The sequence below is a fragment of the Castor canadensis genome, chromosome 3, assembly GCF_047511655.1.
Source record: "Castor canadensis chromosome 3, mCasCan1.hap1v2, whole genome shotgun sequence".
Lineage (NCBI taxonomy): Eukaryota > Metazoa > Chordata > Mammalia > Rodentia > Castoridae > Castor > Castor canadensis.
This window is the reverse complement of record NC_133388.1, coordinates 16,544,539-16,560,100: the sequence shown is the minus strand read 5'-3', so window position 1 is coordinate 16,560,100 and position 15,562 is coordinate 16,544,539. Positions and strand designations below refer to the sequence as shown.

At 53.3% G+C, this 15,562-nt stretch overlaps 1 protein-coding gene across 3 annotated transcripts in view; it reads left to right on the top strand.

Moving 5' to 3' along the window:
* The window catches only part of Rin3 (Ras and Rab interactor 3), a 119,780-nt gene that overhangs the window by 83,295 nt on the left and 20,923 nt on the right, over positions 1–15,562 (top strand). For all 3 annotated transcript variants that reach the window (XM_074067288.1, XM_074067286.1, XM_074067287.1), the window contains exons 6-7: positions 6,772–8,295; positions 12,634–12,942. In XM_074067288.1, coding sequence (XP_073923389.1) covers positions 6,772–8,295; positions 12,634–12,942 — 1,833 coding nt within the window. The remainder of the gene's footprint in view (positions 1–6,771; positions 8,296–12,633; positions 12,943–15,562) is intronic.

Here is a 15,562-nt window from a genome sequence, read left to right as displayed (position 1 = left end):
CACTGTGGTGTCCTATTTGCCACTGTTCACTGAATGAAGAAACAAAGGCCAAGAGCAAAAGGGCAGATTCAGGTCATAGAAGAAGCCAAGGGCATACCAAGGTCTGAGAAGACACCCTATGGCTCCGAGATCCAAATGCTGTCCACCACCCAAAGAGGCCTCAGAACAGTGCAAGACCAAAGGCCATCTGTGGTCAGAGGCCAGGTATTAGAGAGACCAGCCTTCAGGATTAACACTGGATGAGCACTGACTAAGCTGTAACCTTGTCCCAGCATCAAACAACCCTACAGAATGGGAACTATTGTTAAAATCCCCACTTTTTGGTAGAGGAAACTAATGCACAAGAGGTCAAGTAACGTGTTCGGTGTCAGTGTCACAGTCCGCATCAGAGCTAGCAGTTAAGCCCAAGCAGTTTAGCCGTCGTACCCAAAGCTGTCTCACCTGGCATTTTAGTTGTTGGACTTTCGCCCTCCCAGGAGCTTGGATGTGGGATGTGGGACAGGTGACTATTTTGCAATTCACACAATCCAGATGGCCTCTCCTGAGGCCTCATGGATGACCCTGACCATGGCACAGTGCTGGTTTTCTGTAATCCTGTGTGGCTTAAACAGAAAAGTGAGTTTGAGCCCAGCTGAGGGCCTTCTCCCAGGTACCTCAGCGAGGAAAGACCAGAGCCGGGCTTTGTGGAACCACAGCCTTTCCACTGCTCCAGCGGTACCTCACCACCTTCTCTGTCAGTGACCACCCTGGAGACCAAGTGCATAGGACAAGTGAGATGTGTGGTCCGGGTCGGAGACATTTGCTGCACCCTTGGCCCTCCTGTGGGGCTCGGGCTGTGTCTCTGCAGGTTTGTCACACTGGAAGAGCCTGGCTGTCCCTAAGACCAGGAACACACTGGGTTTGAGACAAGCTTCTCCTCTTGGGGGAACCACATTCTGGGTGGAATAGACAAGCCTGGCTGTCCTGGAGAGCATGGCCTCAGGCATGTGGGGACCTGAAGGCAGCTTACACTCACCTGTAGAAGCTGACTTTTGAGAATGGGATTTATATACAACCCAAGTATGTGGAAGCTTAGGAACCAATCAAGGGTTCTTCTGTTCATACCTTGTGTCCTCAAGTACTGAAGACCATAGAACCAGGCACAGCAGATTCACTTTTCCCTGGAGCCAAGGAAAGGTGAACCGTCAGAGGCCTGAGACCTGGCCTGGCCCTGGCCCATGTAGACGAGGCCTCACCAGCTATGCCATGCAGTCGTGATGGTAAAATGCAGGGGCGGCAGCAGCTGCCATCCAGGCATTATTCTCCACACCTCATGTGTTATTCTAGACAAGGGACTTTCATGGCAGAGAACCAAAACCCATTCAAACTAAAATGGATAAAAGAGTCTCCAAGAAATGGAGACAGGGTTATCAGGGCTTTGTGGACAATGGCCACTGTTCTGTACATGCCAGCCCCTTGCCCTCTATACTCAGCCCTCTCACCTGCTCTTCTCACAGGTTCTCCAGGGAGAATTTGGGTGGCCACCCTCATGTTGGGATCTTGAGAGCCAGGTGCTCCCCAGGTCAGCATTTGTGAGAAAATCAAAAGCACAGGAAAATTCATTACCATAGGCGCACGCATCATTCATTTATTCACACAAAGCCTGTTTTACTGATGAGGTATGGAAACTCAAAGTGTTTCCAGAGCTTATTCAGCTGTAGAAAGAAATGACGCTTGATACATGGTACAACACAGATGAACTTGAAAACATGGTGCCCAGGACCAGACATAGAAGGCACAGGGTGTATGATTCCACTTGTATTAAGTGTTCAGAAGAGGCCAGTCCACAGAGGCAGAAAGCATGTTAGTGGTTGCCAGGGGCTGAGGGGGTGACTGATAATGGATATAGGGTTTCTTTTGAGGGTGATTAAAATGCTCCAAAATTGATTATGGTGATAGTTACACAATTGAATGGCTATACTGAAAATCACTGGAGAGTTTTTTATATGGGTATACTATGGGAATTGATATTTCAATAAAACTATTAGAGAGAGAGAGGGAGAGGAGAACAGAGGAGAGAGAGAGAGAGAGCTAGAGAGAGAGAGAGAGATGGACTACAGGGCCTTCCACACAAGGATGGAAGCTGGACTCACATGGAGTTCACTGAGTTGGAACGCCAGGCCTTCTGTCAGAACTCATTGCCATCTGATCCTCATCAATCTTGGTCACCACCACCCATCCTTGACCCTTTCCTCCCCTTGCTTGGCCTCCAATGGCAAACAACATGGTGCCCTTTGCTAAGGAGGCCTGGATTTGACATTGGGAGAGGGAGAGAAGCGAGTCCTACCCTCTGCATTGTACTCTGTACATGCTTCTTTTCTTATTATAAAAGCCCAGTATGTTGTATGTGCTTGTTTTTAAGTGACAAGACCAGGAAGAGATGCGGTGAAAGCCATGCAGAAAATACATCTTGCCTTTTGGTTTGGTTTGGTTGAACATAGTTGTAGCCTGAAGGTTTTTTTGTTTGGTTGGTTGGTTTGGTTTGGTTTTTTTACTACTGCTGAGTCAAGAAATGTCTTGCTAAGGGTGAAGATTTACTCGGTTTTCAGCCTCCCTGGCAATCTTTCCCTAGTGTCAGCAATTTTATTTTTCTGGCATTCTACTCATTTTCTTATGCATACAGTAAGCCTTGCTGTTTATACAGGAATGGTGTTGCCAGAGCAGACTACCCACTTGCAGGCTTAGCACCGTGTGGTGGCTCAGCTGATGTAAGAAAGTCTAAACTTGGACTTGGAAAAGCCAGTATTCAATGTGCAGGCTACATAAGGTGTGATCTCAGACTTAAAGAGCTTCAGCTTAGTTGGGGGTCACAAAACTAATATAGACCTTCACTCAGCACTGAGTACAGAAGGAGTTTAGAGAAGAAGGGTTATTTGCAGTGGTTCTCAGGACACATTTGCTGTGTGTATGTGTTAGATAGATAGATAGATAGATTTGTTTTTTTGGTGGTACTGGGTTTGAATTCAGGGCTTCACACCTGAAAAGCAGGTACTCTACCACTTGAGCCATTCCTCCAACCCCTTTTGCTCTGGTTATTTTGGAGCTAGGATCTCTACTTTTTGCCCAGGCTGATCCAGACCTTTATTCTCCTATTTTATGCTTCCTTCCATAGCTGGGATGGCAGGTGTGCTCCACCATGCTCAAATTTTTTCCATTGACATGGGGGTCTCTCAAATTTTTTGTTTTCCCTGGGCTGGCCTGAAACATCAATCCTGTCAATTTCAGCCTCCCACATAGCTTGGGATGACAGGTGTATGCCACTGTGCCCAGCTATTGGTTGAGATGGGGGTCTCCCAAACTTTGCTCAGGCTGGCCTCAAATGGCAATCCTCCCAATCTCAGCCTCCCAAGTAGCTAGGATTATAGTCATGAGACACTAGCACCTGGTTATGTTTAATATTTTTTTAAATATGTTTAGGAAAGGCATACATTCTATAGCTCTTCCAAGTTTTCATGTAACTAGCTTATCCTTTATAGTGTACAACGAGAGAATTTTTCCAAGTTATTAAAGATTCACTGAAAACTTGAATTTGAATAAGTGAGCAATGGCCCATCTTTGGAATGTTGCAAAAATGTGTATCTCCTGAAGCTGTTTCCACTGCATTTATTCATCCCCTTTCTATCCTGCTGCTCAGCCTGCCCTTTCCTGTGGTGAAGCCTTGGGTGCCCTTAGGACTCCAGCCCAGCATGCACACAGCCCAGGCCCTCTGAGCCTGAGGTGTCTTGGCAGGAGCTGTCCCTTGCAAAGAACAGACAGAGGCCTCAAAGAGACAGGGCCTTCTTTACGGGTACTTGGTGGCTGAGCCAAGGCTTGGCACAGCACCACTGGGCACTTGTGCCCACAGTTTTGCTAACCACTAAGGATTGCATGACACAGTGTTCCGCTTCTCTTCTGACCTTGAAATTCTGCAGGCTGTTCAGAAAGTTACCTGCTACCTTTTTTCTTTTCCTTTTTTTTTTGTGAGCAGAAAGCCCTGAAGCCTTGACTCTGCCTCTATGCTTCCCTAACAGGGTCCCAGATCCTACAAGGCAGCCCCTCGGGACTCTGCTTCTTCCTCCCCTCTGAGTAGCATTGCCTTAGAGGCTGGTGCCCTGCCAGGGTGCCACGACCAGGCTTATTTGGGGGGCAGAATAGAAGCATCCTGGACCACAAGCCCATTTTCCTGAACCCCAAGGTCTGCTGCGCTCCTACCAGAATTCAAATGAGTGATGAAAGATGTGTTCTTGGGTTCTGGGCTTAGCAGGCCTGCCCCACCATCCTGTGACAAGCTGTCCAGCTGATTGTTCTTCTCTTTCTTCCCTTTCTCACTGTCTCATTCCTTGTCCTTCTATGCCTCTGGCTGTCCCCACCTTGCCAGCAAAGCTAGCCTTGATGTGACCATTCCCTCCACTCTGGCTAACTTATGCACAAGTATGACGTCAGGCTTCTATCTTGAGGGCTGAAGGTTCACAGATGATGAGGCATGGGTACTGCCTACTGGAAGTACAGACAAAAGGAGAAAATTAAAGTTCTCGTGGTGGTCAGTGCACACCACAGCTGGGGACACAGGAGAGCTCTGGGAGGCCTATATGCATGAGGCCTATATGCCTCTGCAGGCAAGATGGACCCTAGTCTTAGAACATAAGTAAGAATTTGACAGGTAGAGAAGGTGAAAAAGAATTCCAAGTAGTAGGAACAGAATTAGCCAAGACCTAAAGGTGGGTGGCACATGGCACATCCAGGGAAAAGTGAACAGCAGTTGGAGTGAGGCAAACACTCAGTGGATACATGGGGCCAGATCTCACAGGCCTTGAATGATCTAAGCAAGCAGTAGTGGGAGTTTCCAGGCACCAGTGGGCAGTTCTGGACCCTGTCTACCCCACGACTTCCACCTTCACCCAAAGGAAGTTGTGTGGACCGTGGCGGTGAGCATCAGGGCTGAGCTCAGCTCACTGGAGCTGCTGGTATGTTCTCCTTTGAGCCAGAGTGGCAGTTGGCTGCTCCTGGCTAGAAAACCTTCCAAAGAGGCAACCTTACAGAGTAGACATGGGCTCATGCTGGCTGTGCTCACTCTACAGGACCAGCACATCTGTAAGCTCAATATGAGCTGATCATACAGGAGACAGTGGCTACCCAGGAAGGCAAAAGCAAAAGTCAGGGTAGCTCCCAGGGGGTGAGAGAGCCCACTATAGACATGCCTTCTCCTGTGGCTGTGATGTGCACAGAGCTTTGCATATGGAGAGACAAATGAGAAGCTTCCATCTTGTCATTGTGGTGACAGCTGGGCCTTCTTGGCAGGCTTCCAGACACAGGATCTCTACCCAGGGTAAGACTGAGCCCCACTCCTCTTCCTGGTGAGGGTGCTCATGCCTGGGCCACAGACCTAAGAGCAGGCACACACTCAGTCGGCCCCGCCATCCGGCAATGTCCCCTTTCTCTCATCGTCAAAAGCCTATAGTGTTCTTACCACATCCCCAGTGTGATGCAAACCACTGACTCTGGGAGTGGAACCAAGATGTGAAGTGTTGCAAGTTCCTCCATGAGGAGGCCTTGAATACAGCGCTAATAATGAGGCTTTAGAGTTAGTCTGACCCGGTTCAAACCCCAGTGCCCTCACTTGCCCACCTGTGACCTGGGGTGAGTGCTTTCATCTCTCGAGTCTCTGTCATGTGAGGACAAGGCCTATGATCAGAGATCAGCACAGGCTAGCATATGTTCCTGGTACCACCTTGGCATTGCTTTGCACAGTTCTCTTTCTAACCAATCTCCCCCAGATGCAAGGAGCCTCAGGAAAGAGGCTATTCCTGCCACTCAAGAGAGCCTGGCTAACGCTTTGTCCACCCCTAAAATTACCAGGTTGAACAGGACCTAGGTTCCATATTCCTCTCTGGGAGGAGCTGCTCAAGTAAGCTTAGTTAGTAGCTTGTCCTCCAGCTGCCATGTCCCTGTGCCCTTGTGGGAGAGTCCTAAGTATCCATCAATACTTGATAGCATGGTGAGGGAGGGGCCACAGAGGCAGCCACGACTGAGTCCACGAGGACTGGTCAGTAGCCAGCAGTGCTGCATTCAGCTCCAAAGTGGGATCCTCTGTTTCCTAAGCCCCCACCCCACCTTGCCCAGCACCAGCTCCTTAGTTAACATAGAGGCCATCAGAGTCACGGTGGCTTGCAGTGGACCAACACTCTCCACTGACAGTCTGATCCACAGGCCATAATCCATCTGTTCATTCTTCCTGCACAGAAAACCCAAAAGGTCCCAAGTCTCTTCCCTGGTATGATAGGGTACCCTCCTCATTGAGACCCCCATTCTAGAGATGCCTAGACTGAGGCCTACAATAATCAAGGGACCTTCCTCAGAGCACCCAACTGGGCATCTGTGGGCACTCCAACCCTCTGTCCTCAACATGCCTTCCCTGCATGTGCCTGTAGCTGACTTGGGAGCACAATGTTGTCACTCCCACCCTGAGTCACCCATGCTCTCCAAGGTGGGCTCTCACATGGTGGAGAGTGGTGGTGGTCAGAAGTGAAGCTGGGCCCTGTCACATCCTCTCCCAGCCCCGCCCAAGGTTGCTGGGAGGCACGTGGGGTTTTCCCTAGAGGCAGGAAGTGGTGGGAGAGGCTTAAGTCCAAGAGGGGAAAACAAGCTTTGAAGTGAGCTGAAAGCTCACAGGGCCCCTGGGGCCCCTCCCCCACCACGTTGCAAAAGCCACCACCACCCCGGAAGACTGACCGCTTCTGCCTCTGTTTTCTACAGGCTTCTGGGACTCCTCGCTGAACCCCCCACGAGTCTCAGCTGAGCCCACCCGAGACCCGGCCCCCGGGACCCCAGCTGCCTCCAGCCTCAGGTCCACCTCCCATCATGCAAACTGTTCCTGTGAAATTGAGCTGTCCATAGGAAATGACCGCCTGTGGTTTGTGAATCCCATATTCATTGAAGACTGCACCCTGCCTGCCAACCCACCACCTCCTAGCAGCTGCCCCTCAAGCCCTATGCCTGCCATCTGCCCTGAGCCTGCCACCTCAGACGCTACCTCACCCACTTCCAGGTGGGCCCCACGCCGCCCGCCACCCCCACCCCCGGTGGCACCCCCACCCCCAGTGCCCTCTATACCTCCTTCCGGCCCGGCCTGGCCTCCTGCCCTCCCTGCATCTGCTTGTCCTTTGCCCAGTTCCTCACCAGCATCTGCAGCCCCCCTCGCACCCCATGCCCCAGACCCCCCAGACCACCCAAACCAGTCACCCATGACAACCTGCGAGGGACTCCCACATCCTGCAGCAGGCCTGGGCCCTCTTAAGGAGAAAGAGATGAAGCCAGAGACAGCCTCTAGCCCCATGCAGCCAGCCTCTGCCCCTCCACTGCCCATGAAGAAGAACCTTCCTGCTGCTCCTCCCAGAAGGCGCATCTCTGAGAGGCTGTCCCTGGAAGACCAAAGTACAGGGACAGTGGCAGAGGGTGACCAGCTGGGCCTTTCCAGGACAACCTCACTTAGCCTGCTTCCCCAAGGGACCTTGGGCAGCCCTGGGGACAGACCTCAGAGGACCACAAAGCAAGGCCAAGAAGCAGAGGCCAAAACCAGTGATCTGGGCAGCATGCCAGAGCCTCCCAGGAACACCAGACAACCCCCAGTCCCACCCCCCAGGAAGAAACGGATCTCTCGGCAGCCAGCCCCCGCCCTCCCAAGTCCCTTGGAGAGCCCTGAGCAGCCCACGCAGGAGGTGGCCTCTGAGAAAGCCACGCCTGGTGCTCCCAAAGAAGGCCCGAGTCCTGCTCCCCAGACTGGGACACAGCGCCTCCATGCCCAGGCCAGCGCCTGTCCCCAGAGCTCTCCGGAGTTCAAGGGCTCCCTGGCCTCACTCTCGGACAGCCTGGGGGTGCCCTCCTCCGTCACTGACCAGGACTCCTACTCAACCAGCAGTGCAGAGGAAGAGCTGGATTTCAGCAGCCCCAGCGTGAAGAAGAAGCCCTCCATGATCCTGGACAAGGCACGCCACCGCCTCAGCTTCGTCAGCTTTGCCAGCGTCTTCCATGCCTTCCTCTCCAATGACCGCAAGCTGTACAAAAAGGTGGTGGAGCTGGCACAGGACAAGGGCTCGTATTTTGGCAGCCTGGTGCAGGACTACAAGGTGTACAGCCTGGAGATGATGGCACGCCAAACATCCAGTACAGAGATGCTACAGGAGATCCGAACCATGATGACGCAGCTCAAGAGTTACCTGCTGCAGAGCACCGAGCTCAAGGCCCTGGTGGACCCCGCCCTGCACTCAGATGAACAACTTGGTCAGTGCCCAGCAGAGGCCAGGAGCCAGTGGGAGGGCGGGAAGGGTGACGTGCCTAGGATCTGGGGCCTGTGAGCACAGAGAGGCCTATGAAGTGGCCACAGGTGGGCCCCACCCTCACCCCCTTCCTGGGCGTGTGCACCCATCTCCAGTGCTGCAGGGTGGTTGCAGCGTGTGAACACAGCTATCCCCGCTTCTAGGCCATCGATCTCTGTCATATAGGAGCCACATTCCCCACTCTTCCACCATTGGCCCACAGTCACTTGCTCCCTTCTTGTCCTTGAGAGATAAGACCATTGTGGAGCGCAGTTTCAGCTCTGGGTCTCCGACCCCACCCCTCGCAACCCCTGTAGAATCAGACTGCCGCCCAGACCTCGTCCTTGCTCAGGCCAGCCCTGGCTTCTTCCCACTTCCCTCCCTCTTTCTTCTGCCCCTCCAGTCAATCACAGACTTCTAGATCTCTCTTGGGTTGGGCTTCTAGTTCACTGCCCTCCCACCCCTCTCCAGCAGCCCCCTAACCCTTCCCTTCCCCACCACCTCTAATCCAGTAACTATGAAAACTTTCTTTTGATCTATCGCACTGTGGAGCCAGAGTCATTGCCAAAGCCTCAAGCTCCTGCTAAACTGCTTGATAAATGGTCATCTCCCCCAGCTCTCCAAGTGCCACCTCCCTGGGGTCCCCTAGCTCTCTCCTCCCCATCTTGAGCCAGTGCTGGGCACAAAAAGGGACAGTTGGGACTCTGCAGCAGTCCATTCATAGCAAACATTCCTTGAAAAGAGAGCAATGAGGTGTTACCTTCCCCAAGAGACTGGATTTTGGTGGCTGACTCCTAAGGACAGTTTTGTTGAACAGGCCACAGGACAGGATGAGGGGACACTGCAGGTGTGGGTGGTGGGATTGCACAGGTCTGAGGCCAGCAACTGCTTGTGCAGAAGCCTAGAGCGATGTGTGCATCCACATAGAGCCCAGGGGAGTAGAGGGGTCGCCTGGGCAAGAAACTCAGGGGCAGGCCCACCCATGGCAGCCTGGGACTTACTCCACTAACAATCACCATGTCAGAGGGACTCAGGCCTTTTCCCCACAGAATTCATCCTCTGGGGAGTGAGCAAACCATGCAAGTAGATAGGCAAAGAGTGCCCAGTAGGGCACCCAGTGCTGCGTCAGATGCAGTCTCAGTGCTGGGGAAACAGGTGAACCAGTCAGAAGTGTCCCCATCCCTGGAAGCAAGTGACAGGTGGTAAGCCCCAGAGCAGGGAGCGGGAGGTACTGGGGGAGGTGGGTCACACAACACCAGGCCTGCACCTCTGAGGACTTGGTGTTCTGGTCAGAGCAGAGACTTGCTGCAAGGCCATGTCATCATCAAGGGGCACTGTGAGGGAGGCAGTGTGGGCAGAAGCAGTGCAGATGGAGTGGTGAGTAGTAGAGTCACCGATGTTTGGAGGTGGAGGCAGGACTGGCTGGTTTTGACATCCAAGAGATGATGATGCAGGCTGAGAACTGGTTTTGTTATCCCTGGAAGGCTACAGCCAGCCACCTCTTTCTGAGGTGCATACCAGTAGGAGTCCCGTGGCTCAGTGGTGGATGTAGGACCTTGGGGATGCTCATTGGACACCCAGGCGGGGCTGTGGACGAGGTCCTTGAGACCTGAGTCTACAGCTCTGGGGAGAAGTGTGAGCTGAAGGTAGATGTTTGGGAGCAGACAGTGCAAAAAGAGCCACAAGGCTGGGTGAGAGCTGGACCTGAGGACAGAGGCCCAGACAGTGGGCAGACCAGGAGGACATGGACAGCTGGAAGGAGCCCAGAGGATACTATGGTCTGCCCTACCTTCCAGAATGGGGAAGAGTAAGAGCTAGAGCCCAGAGAGGAGTAAGAGGAGGCCAAGCTGTGGATAGAAGGGTGAGAGGCTTTCTTTCACAGAGATGGCAGTATGGACACAGGCAGAGAAGTGAGGGACAAGGGAGAGGGACAACAGGGTCACTCACGTGAGGCTGAGGATTTGGTCTGGAGAACATGGGCCCTGAAGGATCTGTGGAGGGCAGGGACTAAAGGATGATGAGTCAGGGGCTAGCCCAGCACTGGGACAGGACAGGGCCAGCACAGGTGGCCCTGGGCAAAGCAGAGGAGCTTAGCGAAGCTGGACCATCCCAGGAAACAGCAGATTGTCAACAACCCCAGGATGGCAGCTGGCAGGACTAGGACTTACCCAGGGCTGAGTCAGGTACTGAGATGCCAGCAGGTACTGGATTCAGAGTCTGTCCCTGCAGGTGACAGTGTCCCCAGAGCCTGCCATGGGCACAGTGTGGGACAGGGAGGGAACTGCTGGGGCAAGCTACTGAGAGTGGAGAGGATTGGAGGTTCAGGCAGCATAAAGAAGGTCCCTCCTGGGGACAGGAAGCAAGTGGGCATCAGTAGTAGCAGTGGCTGTCTAGACCCTGTATGTTTTGGTCACGTGACTTAAGCCACACCCAGCACTGGGCCACTGTTGTGTTTAGGAAACCACGGCACACAGAGGCCAAGAGGACATGGACGAGTGAGAGAGCCGGGCTCAGAGCTGACATGGGTCTCACCAGGAACCGCCTTCTCCACTGCACTGCCTTCTCCCAGTGAGACAGGGGAAGCTAAGCCTCAGGAAGGCAGCCCCTGTGCTCCTGGATCACTAGGGAGACAACTGAGGCACAGGCCTGGTTCAGGTGCTGCAAGAACAGTCTAGAGAAGAGGTGCTTTGGGGATTTCCAGGCTCTTAGATACAAGGGACCTGAGGACATGGTAAAGACACAGCCCTGGGAGGGAAAAGGATGTGACCAAGGTCACACAGGGGCCTGGAGCAGGATAAAAGCAACTCCTGCCCCCAGGATGTGCTCCTCTGGAATTCACAGGAGGGACAGGAGTGGGATGAGGGAGACAGCGCACCTAATGTTCTGATGAATAGAGGGATGATACAGGACAGTCCCAGGATAGCTGGGACTGTCCCCTAGCCAGTTTTGCACAGCATGGAAGGGCCGTGCAGCCTCTACACAGGAGCATGAACCACTCCTCCCCTCCCCAGGGGCAGAGAAGCCCAGTGTCTCCCCACGGGCACAGAACTTGGGACTTCCCCTGGCTGGGTCAGCAGCCAAGAACCCTCCCTGGAGATGGGAGAGAGGCAGCAGAACTTCCTGCTGTCACCCGGTATCACCCATGGTATCTGACCATCACTGTGGTGCTGGGTAGGTGGAGTTGGAATCCTTGCTTGGTCTCCATCCACCCCATCAGAGCTCATGTTACTCCATTCTTAGATTTGGTGGAGGGTGGGGGGACATAACACATATGTTGCAGGGTTACCGTGACAGCAAAGTTCCAAGTGAGTGGGTTGGGAGGCAAGCAAAGCATGAGGGAGAAAGATTGTAGGGGTGAGTCACAGGGGCCCTTGTAGGGAGATTTCAGCTTTGACTTGACTGCATGTACAGTGGGAGTTGTTGCAGGTTTCTGAGCAGAAGGATGTCATGGCCAAACATGTCAAAACAGGATGGCACGGGTTCTGTGTTGAGAGTGAACTATCAGGGCCAGGGCCAGGGGCTACTGACACCACCCAACAAGAGATGATGGTGGTAGCCCGAGATGCCCGGGTCACGACAGCAGCCATAAGAACAAGAAGCCAGGTTCTAGATAGGCTGTATTTTTGAGACTAGAGTCAAATAGATGGGGGATTGAAAGATGCACCAGTCATTACTGGACACACAGGGATTACAGTGCCCAGGCTGTGCACTACACAACTCCAGTGTGACTTGTGTCCTCTGAAGTCATGTAATGTAGGCAAGCTCTGTGCCTGACCCTGGGAGAAGCACTAGGACATAGTGACCAGTGGTATTAGTCACCAGGGGCTTCCATGCCACTGTCTCTACAGTGTGTCTTTTTATTTTTATTTTTATTTTTTTGGCAGTACTGGGATTTGAACTATTTTTCAGGTAGGGTCTTGAGTTTGCCTGGGCTGGCCTTCGACCTCAATCCTCCTACCTCCGCCTCCAGTGTAGCCAGGATTATAGGCACATGTTAGCATACCTGGCTTCTGGTTGAGATGAGATCTTGCTAATTTTTTGCCCAGAATGGCCTTGAACCAGGATCCTCCCAATCTCCACCTCCTAAGCAGCTGAGTTTACAGGACTGAGCCAATTTACCTGGCTCTTGCAGTGTGACTTTCTGTTTAGTGAGAACTTAACACACTATACTGTCCATGTGTCAGGACCACTGTGTATAACTACTGGGATTGGGAGAGGAGGGCTGCACCACCAGGTGGCAGAGCCAGGTGCAGGGTCCGTGTAGCAGGCTTCCTCACCCTGTGCTCTCTCACCCCTGCCACAGAGGCCATCGTGGAGTCAGCCTTGTATAAGTGCGTCCTGAAGCCCCTGCAGGGGGCCATCAATGCCAGCCTACTTGAGATCCACAGCACGGATGGCTCGCTGCAACAGCTGAAGGGGAACCAGCTGGTGGTCCTGGCCACCACCACCACTGACCTGGGCGTGACCACCAGCGTGCCCGAGACACCCATCATGGAGAAGATCCTGCAGAAGCTCACCAGCATGCACAAGGCCTACTCACCTGAGAAGAAGATCTCCACCCTGCTCAAGACATGCAAACTCATCTATGACTCCATGGCCCTCGGCAGTCCAGGTAGGCGCGGGCACAGGGCCCTCTCCTTGGGTCCCAGGTTTTCCTGGGGACAGGAGGAAGGAGCTTGCCACTGCCCTGGAGGTCGGTGGGAAGCGCCTGGCCTGTGTTTGTCAGGAAGAGGCTCTGTGTGAATTGGCCAGAGCTGCTGAACAGAGTTGGAGACCAGATGCTCAAGGTCACGGCATGGGCAGTGCTGTGCTCCCTCTGGAGGCACTGGGAGGGCTGTTCCTGCCTCCTTCCTGGCTCAGGCAGCTCCTTGATCTACAGGATTCCAGTCTGCGCCTGACATTCTCCCCATGTGCGTGTCTGTGTCCACATCCCCCTTCCTATAAGGACATCAGTCGCAGTGGTCAAGGATCTCTGCTCCAGTGTGAACTCCTCCTGGTCCTTTATGTCTGCATTTCCCTCTGGTCTCATTTTCAGTAAGATCATCTTCCCAGGTACAAGCGGTAGCTCTTCAGTGTAGGAATTTGGAGAGGACCTGGGTCTGCCATAACAGGTACCATAAACAGTGTTAAACCTGACTCCAGGACCTTGGAGCAGTGCTGAGTTGCTCGGGCCTTGCAGGGCTCAACTGGGCTAGCTGCGGACTGTGGTCAGCAGGTCATTTGGAGCTACTGGTCAAGGTTGGCCATGCCCATCTGCTGGACAGTGACTGGCCATGGCTGCCCTGGGGCACAGTGACTAGGCCACTAGTGCCTCGTCCTCAGCAGATCTGCCCAGGTTCTGCCCAAGGCCAGCTGCCCAAGGCCAGCTGGGGTCCAGCACAGGGAGCCAAGCCTGCTGATATTTGGCTGGAACTGAAATCACCAACACATCTCACCACCTCGTTTAGTCACAAGATGAGCCCAGATTCAGGGGACTTCTCTTGACAGGAGAGTTACAAAGTCACATTGCAAGGGGTTCAGTGAAGAGAGGAGAATCCCTGTCCCCCACTGTCCCTCCAGGTAAACAAGAACAGAATTCGCTGCACCAAGTGAGCAGTGGGCCGGATGTCCTTGTGCAGTGAGCAACTTGTTAACTGTACATGGCAGCCATGGTAATGGAGAATGGAAAGCTTATCACCTCTGTAACCACACGGACCTGTGTTCAAATTCTTAGTCTGTCACTTACTACCTGTGTGACCTTGAATGATTTACTTAACACCTTGGGGCCTAATTTCCTTACCTGAGGAAGCTGCTTTACAGAGAGGGAAAGCTAAGATCCCTAACGTTTCAGAATTCAGACTCATCCTTTGTGTATATTAGAAACAGCTATGTAGTCCTCAGTGCAGAGCTCAGCCCATGTATCTAGGTGAGGAGCAGGACCCTCTGGAGAAGGGCAGGCCAGTTTGACCCCAGGGCAACAGAAAGCAGTTGTGGGTATGGGGTTATGTTATGAGGCAAGGTCCCTTCACCCTGGAAAAGCTTCCCTCATGGACTGGCACAGGCCACAGTTCCAGGTTGAGTGCTGTGAAGCTCTATCTTCACAGAGTGGACGTTAGGTTTGGAGGTGAGATATCTTATGCAGGCTGCAGGCCAGTCACCAGGCCTAGGCCATGAGCACAACTGAGTCCCTCCTAAAAAGTCCCCAAAGAAGTAAGACAGGGTCAGCAGGCAGCCTGCAGAGCCTAGAGTGCCCAGGGAGCATGGCATGGTTGGCCCCAGAGGCTTAGGGCCTGGGAAGGCACCCAGCTTGCCTGGCAGCAGCAAGGTAAAGCTGAGATTAAGACCCCATTGTGGCCAGCAAAGGCCCAGTGGGAACAGTATCCTGGACATGGGGGCAGTAGGCTGGGGGTGTCCTGCGTGGCATGTAGGAGGAACAGTGAAGGAGCTGGGTCAAGCCTGAAAGGACGTAGAGCCTCATGGACCCTTTGCTGGCCTCAGAGAGCAGAAGCTGGCCCGTGACCTTGGAGGGACAAGGAAGAGCTAGACCTAGGTTTCCTTCTCTGCTCCATTTCTTCTTAGCTGTCCTGATGCCAGGGGCACCTAGCCTCAGTTTCCCCCCCTGTGTGGATGGGCACAACCATACCACCTGTGGGCTCTCATGAGGCTGCTGTTTGCATGTTCCCCAGCAACCAGCTCTTAAAAACAACGGCTACCCTCCGTGGCTCCGTGTCTAATTGAGGAATCAGTTCCTCCTGGGTGGCTGGCTCAGGGTGAGGTCAAGACCAAGGGCTCTGCAGACCTTGCACCATTATCAGGGAGCCCTCATGCAGCTGAAAAAAGTCAATTCCATTCCCAGTACATCCCAGTTACCCACAAGCCTCTAGCTTCCTGGAGTTCTTTTAAAATCCAGTCTCAGGGCAGTAATGTTCAAACACCAATTCACTAACCGTGAATCTGGCTACTGGAAATGTACTTGAGGACAGGGGCTGGGGAGGCCATGCCTGACCTTGAGGAGGAAGGGGAAGAAGGCAGTTGGTGGAGTGGGCACAGGGGACAGCAGGTGGAGGAGCCAAGTAGAAAGGAGCCAGATGGGACACGGTGGCAGGATGGACTGTCTGCTGACTCCAAGGACAGCACAGGTGGGGAGACACCCTTGAAAGTCAGGCCAGGTCCCAGCTCAGTATGAAGACTCCTTGCCAGAACCCAGTGGGCATCTCCACAGGAAGCCTGTGGACAGTGAGGGACTCACGAGT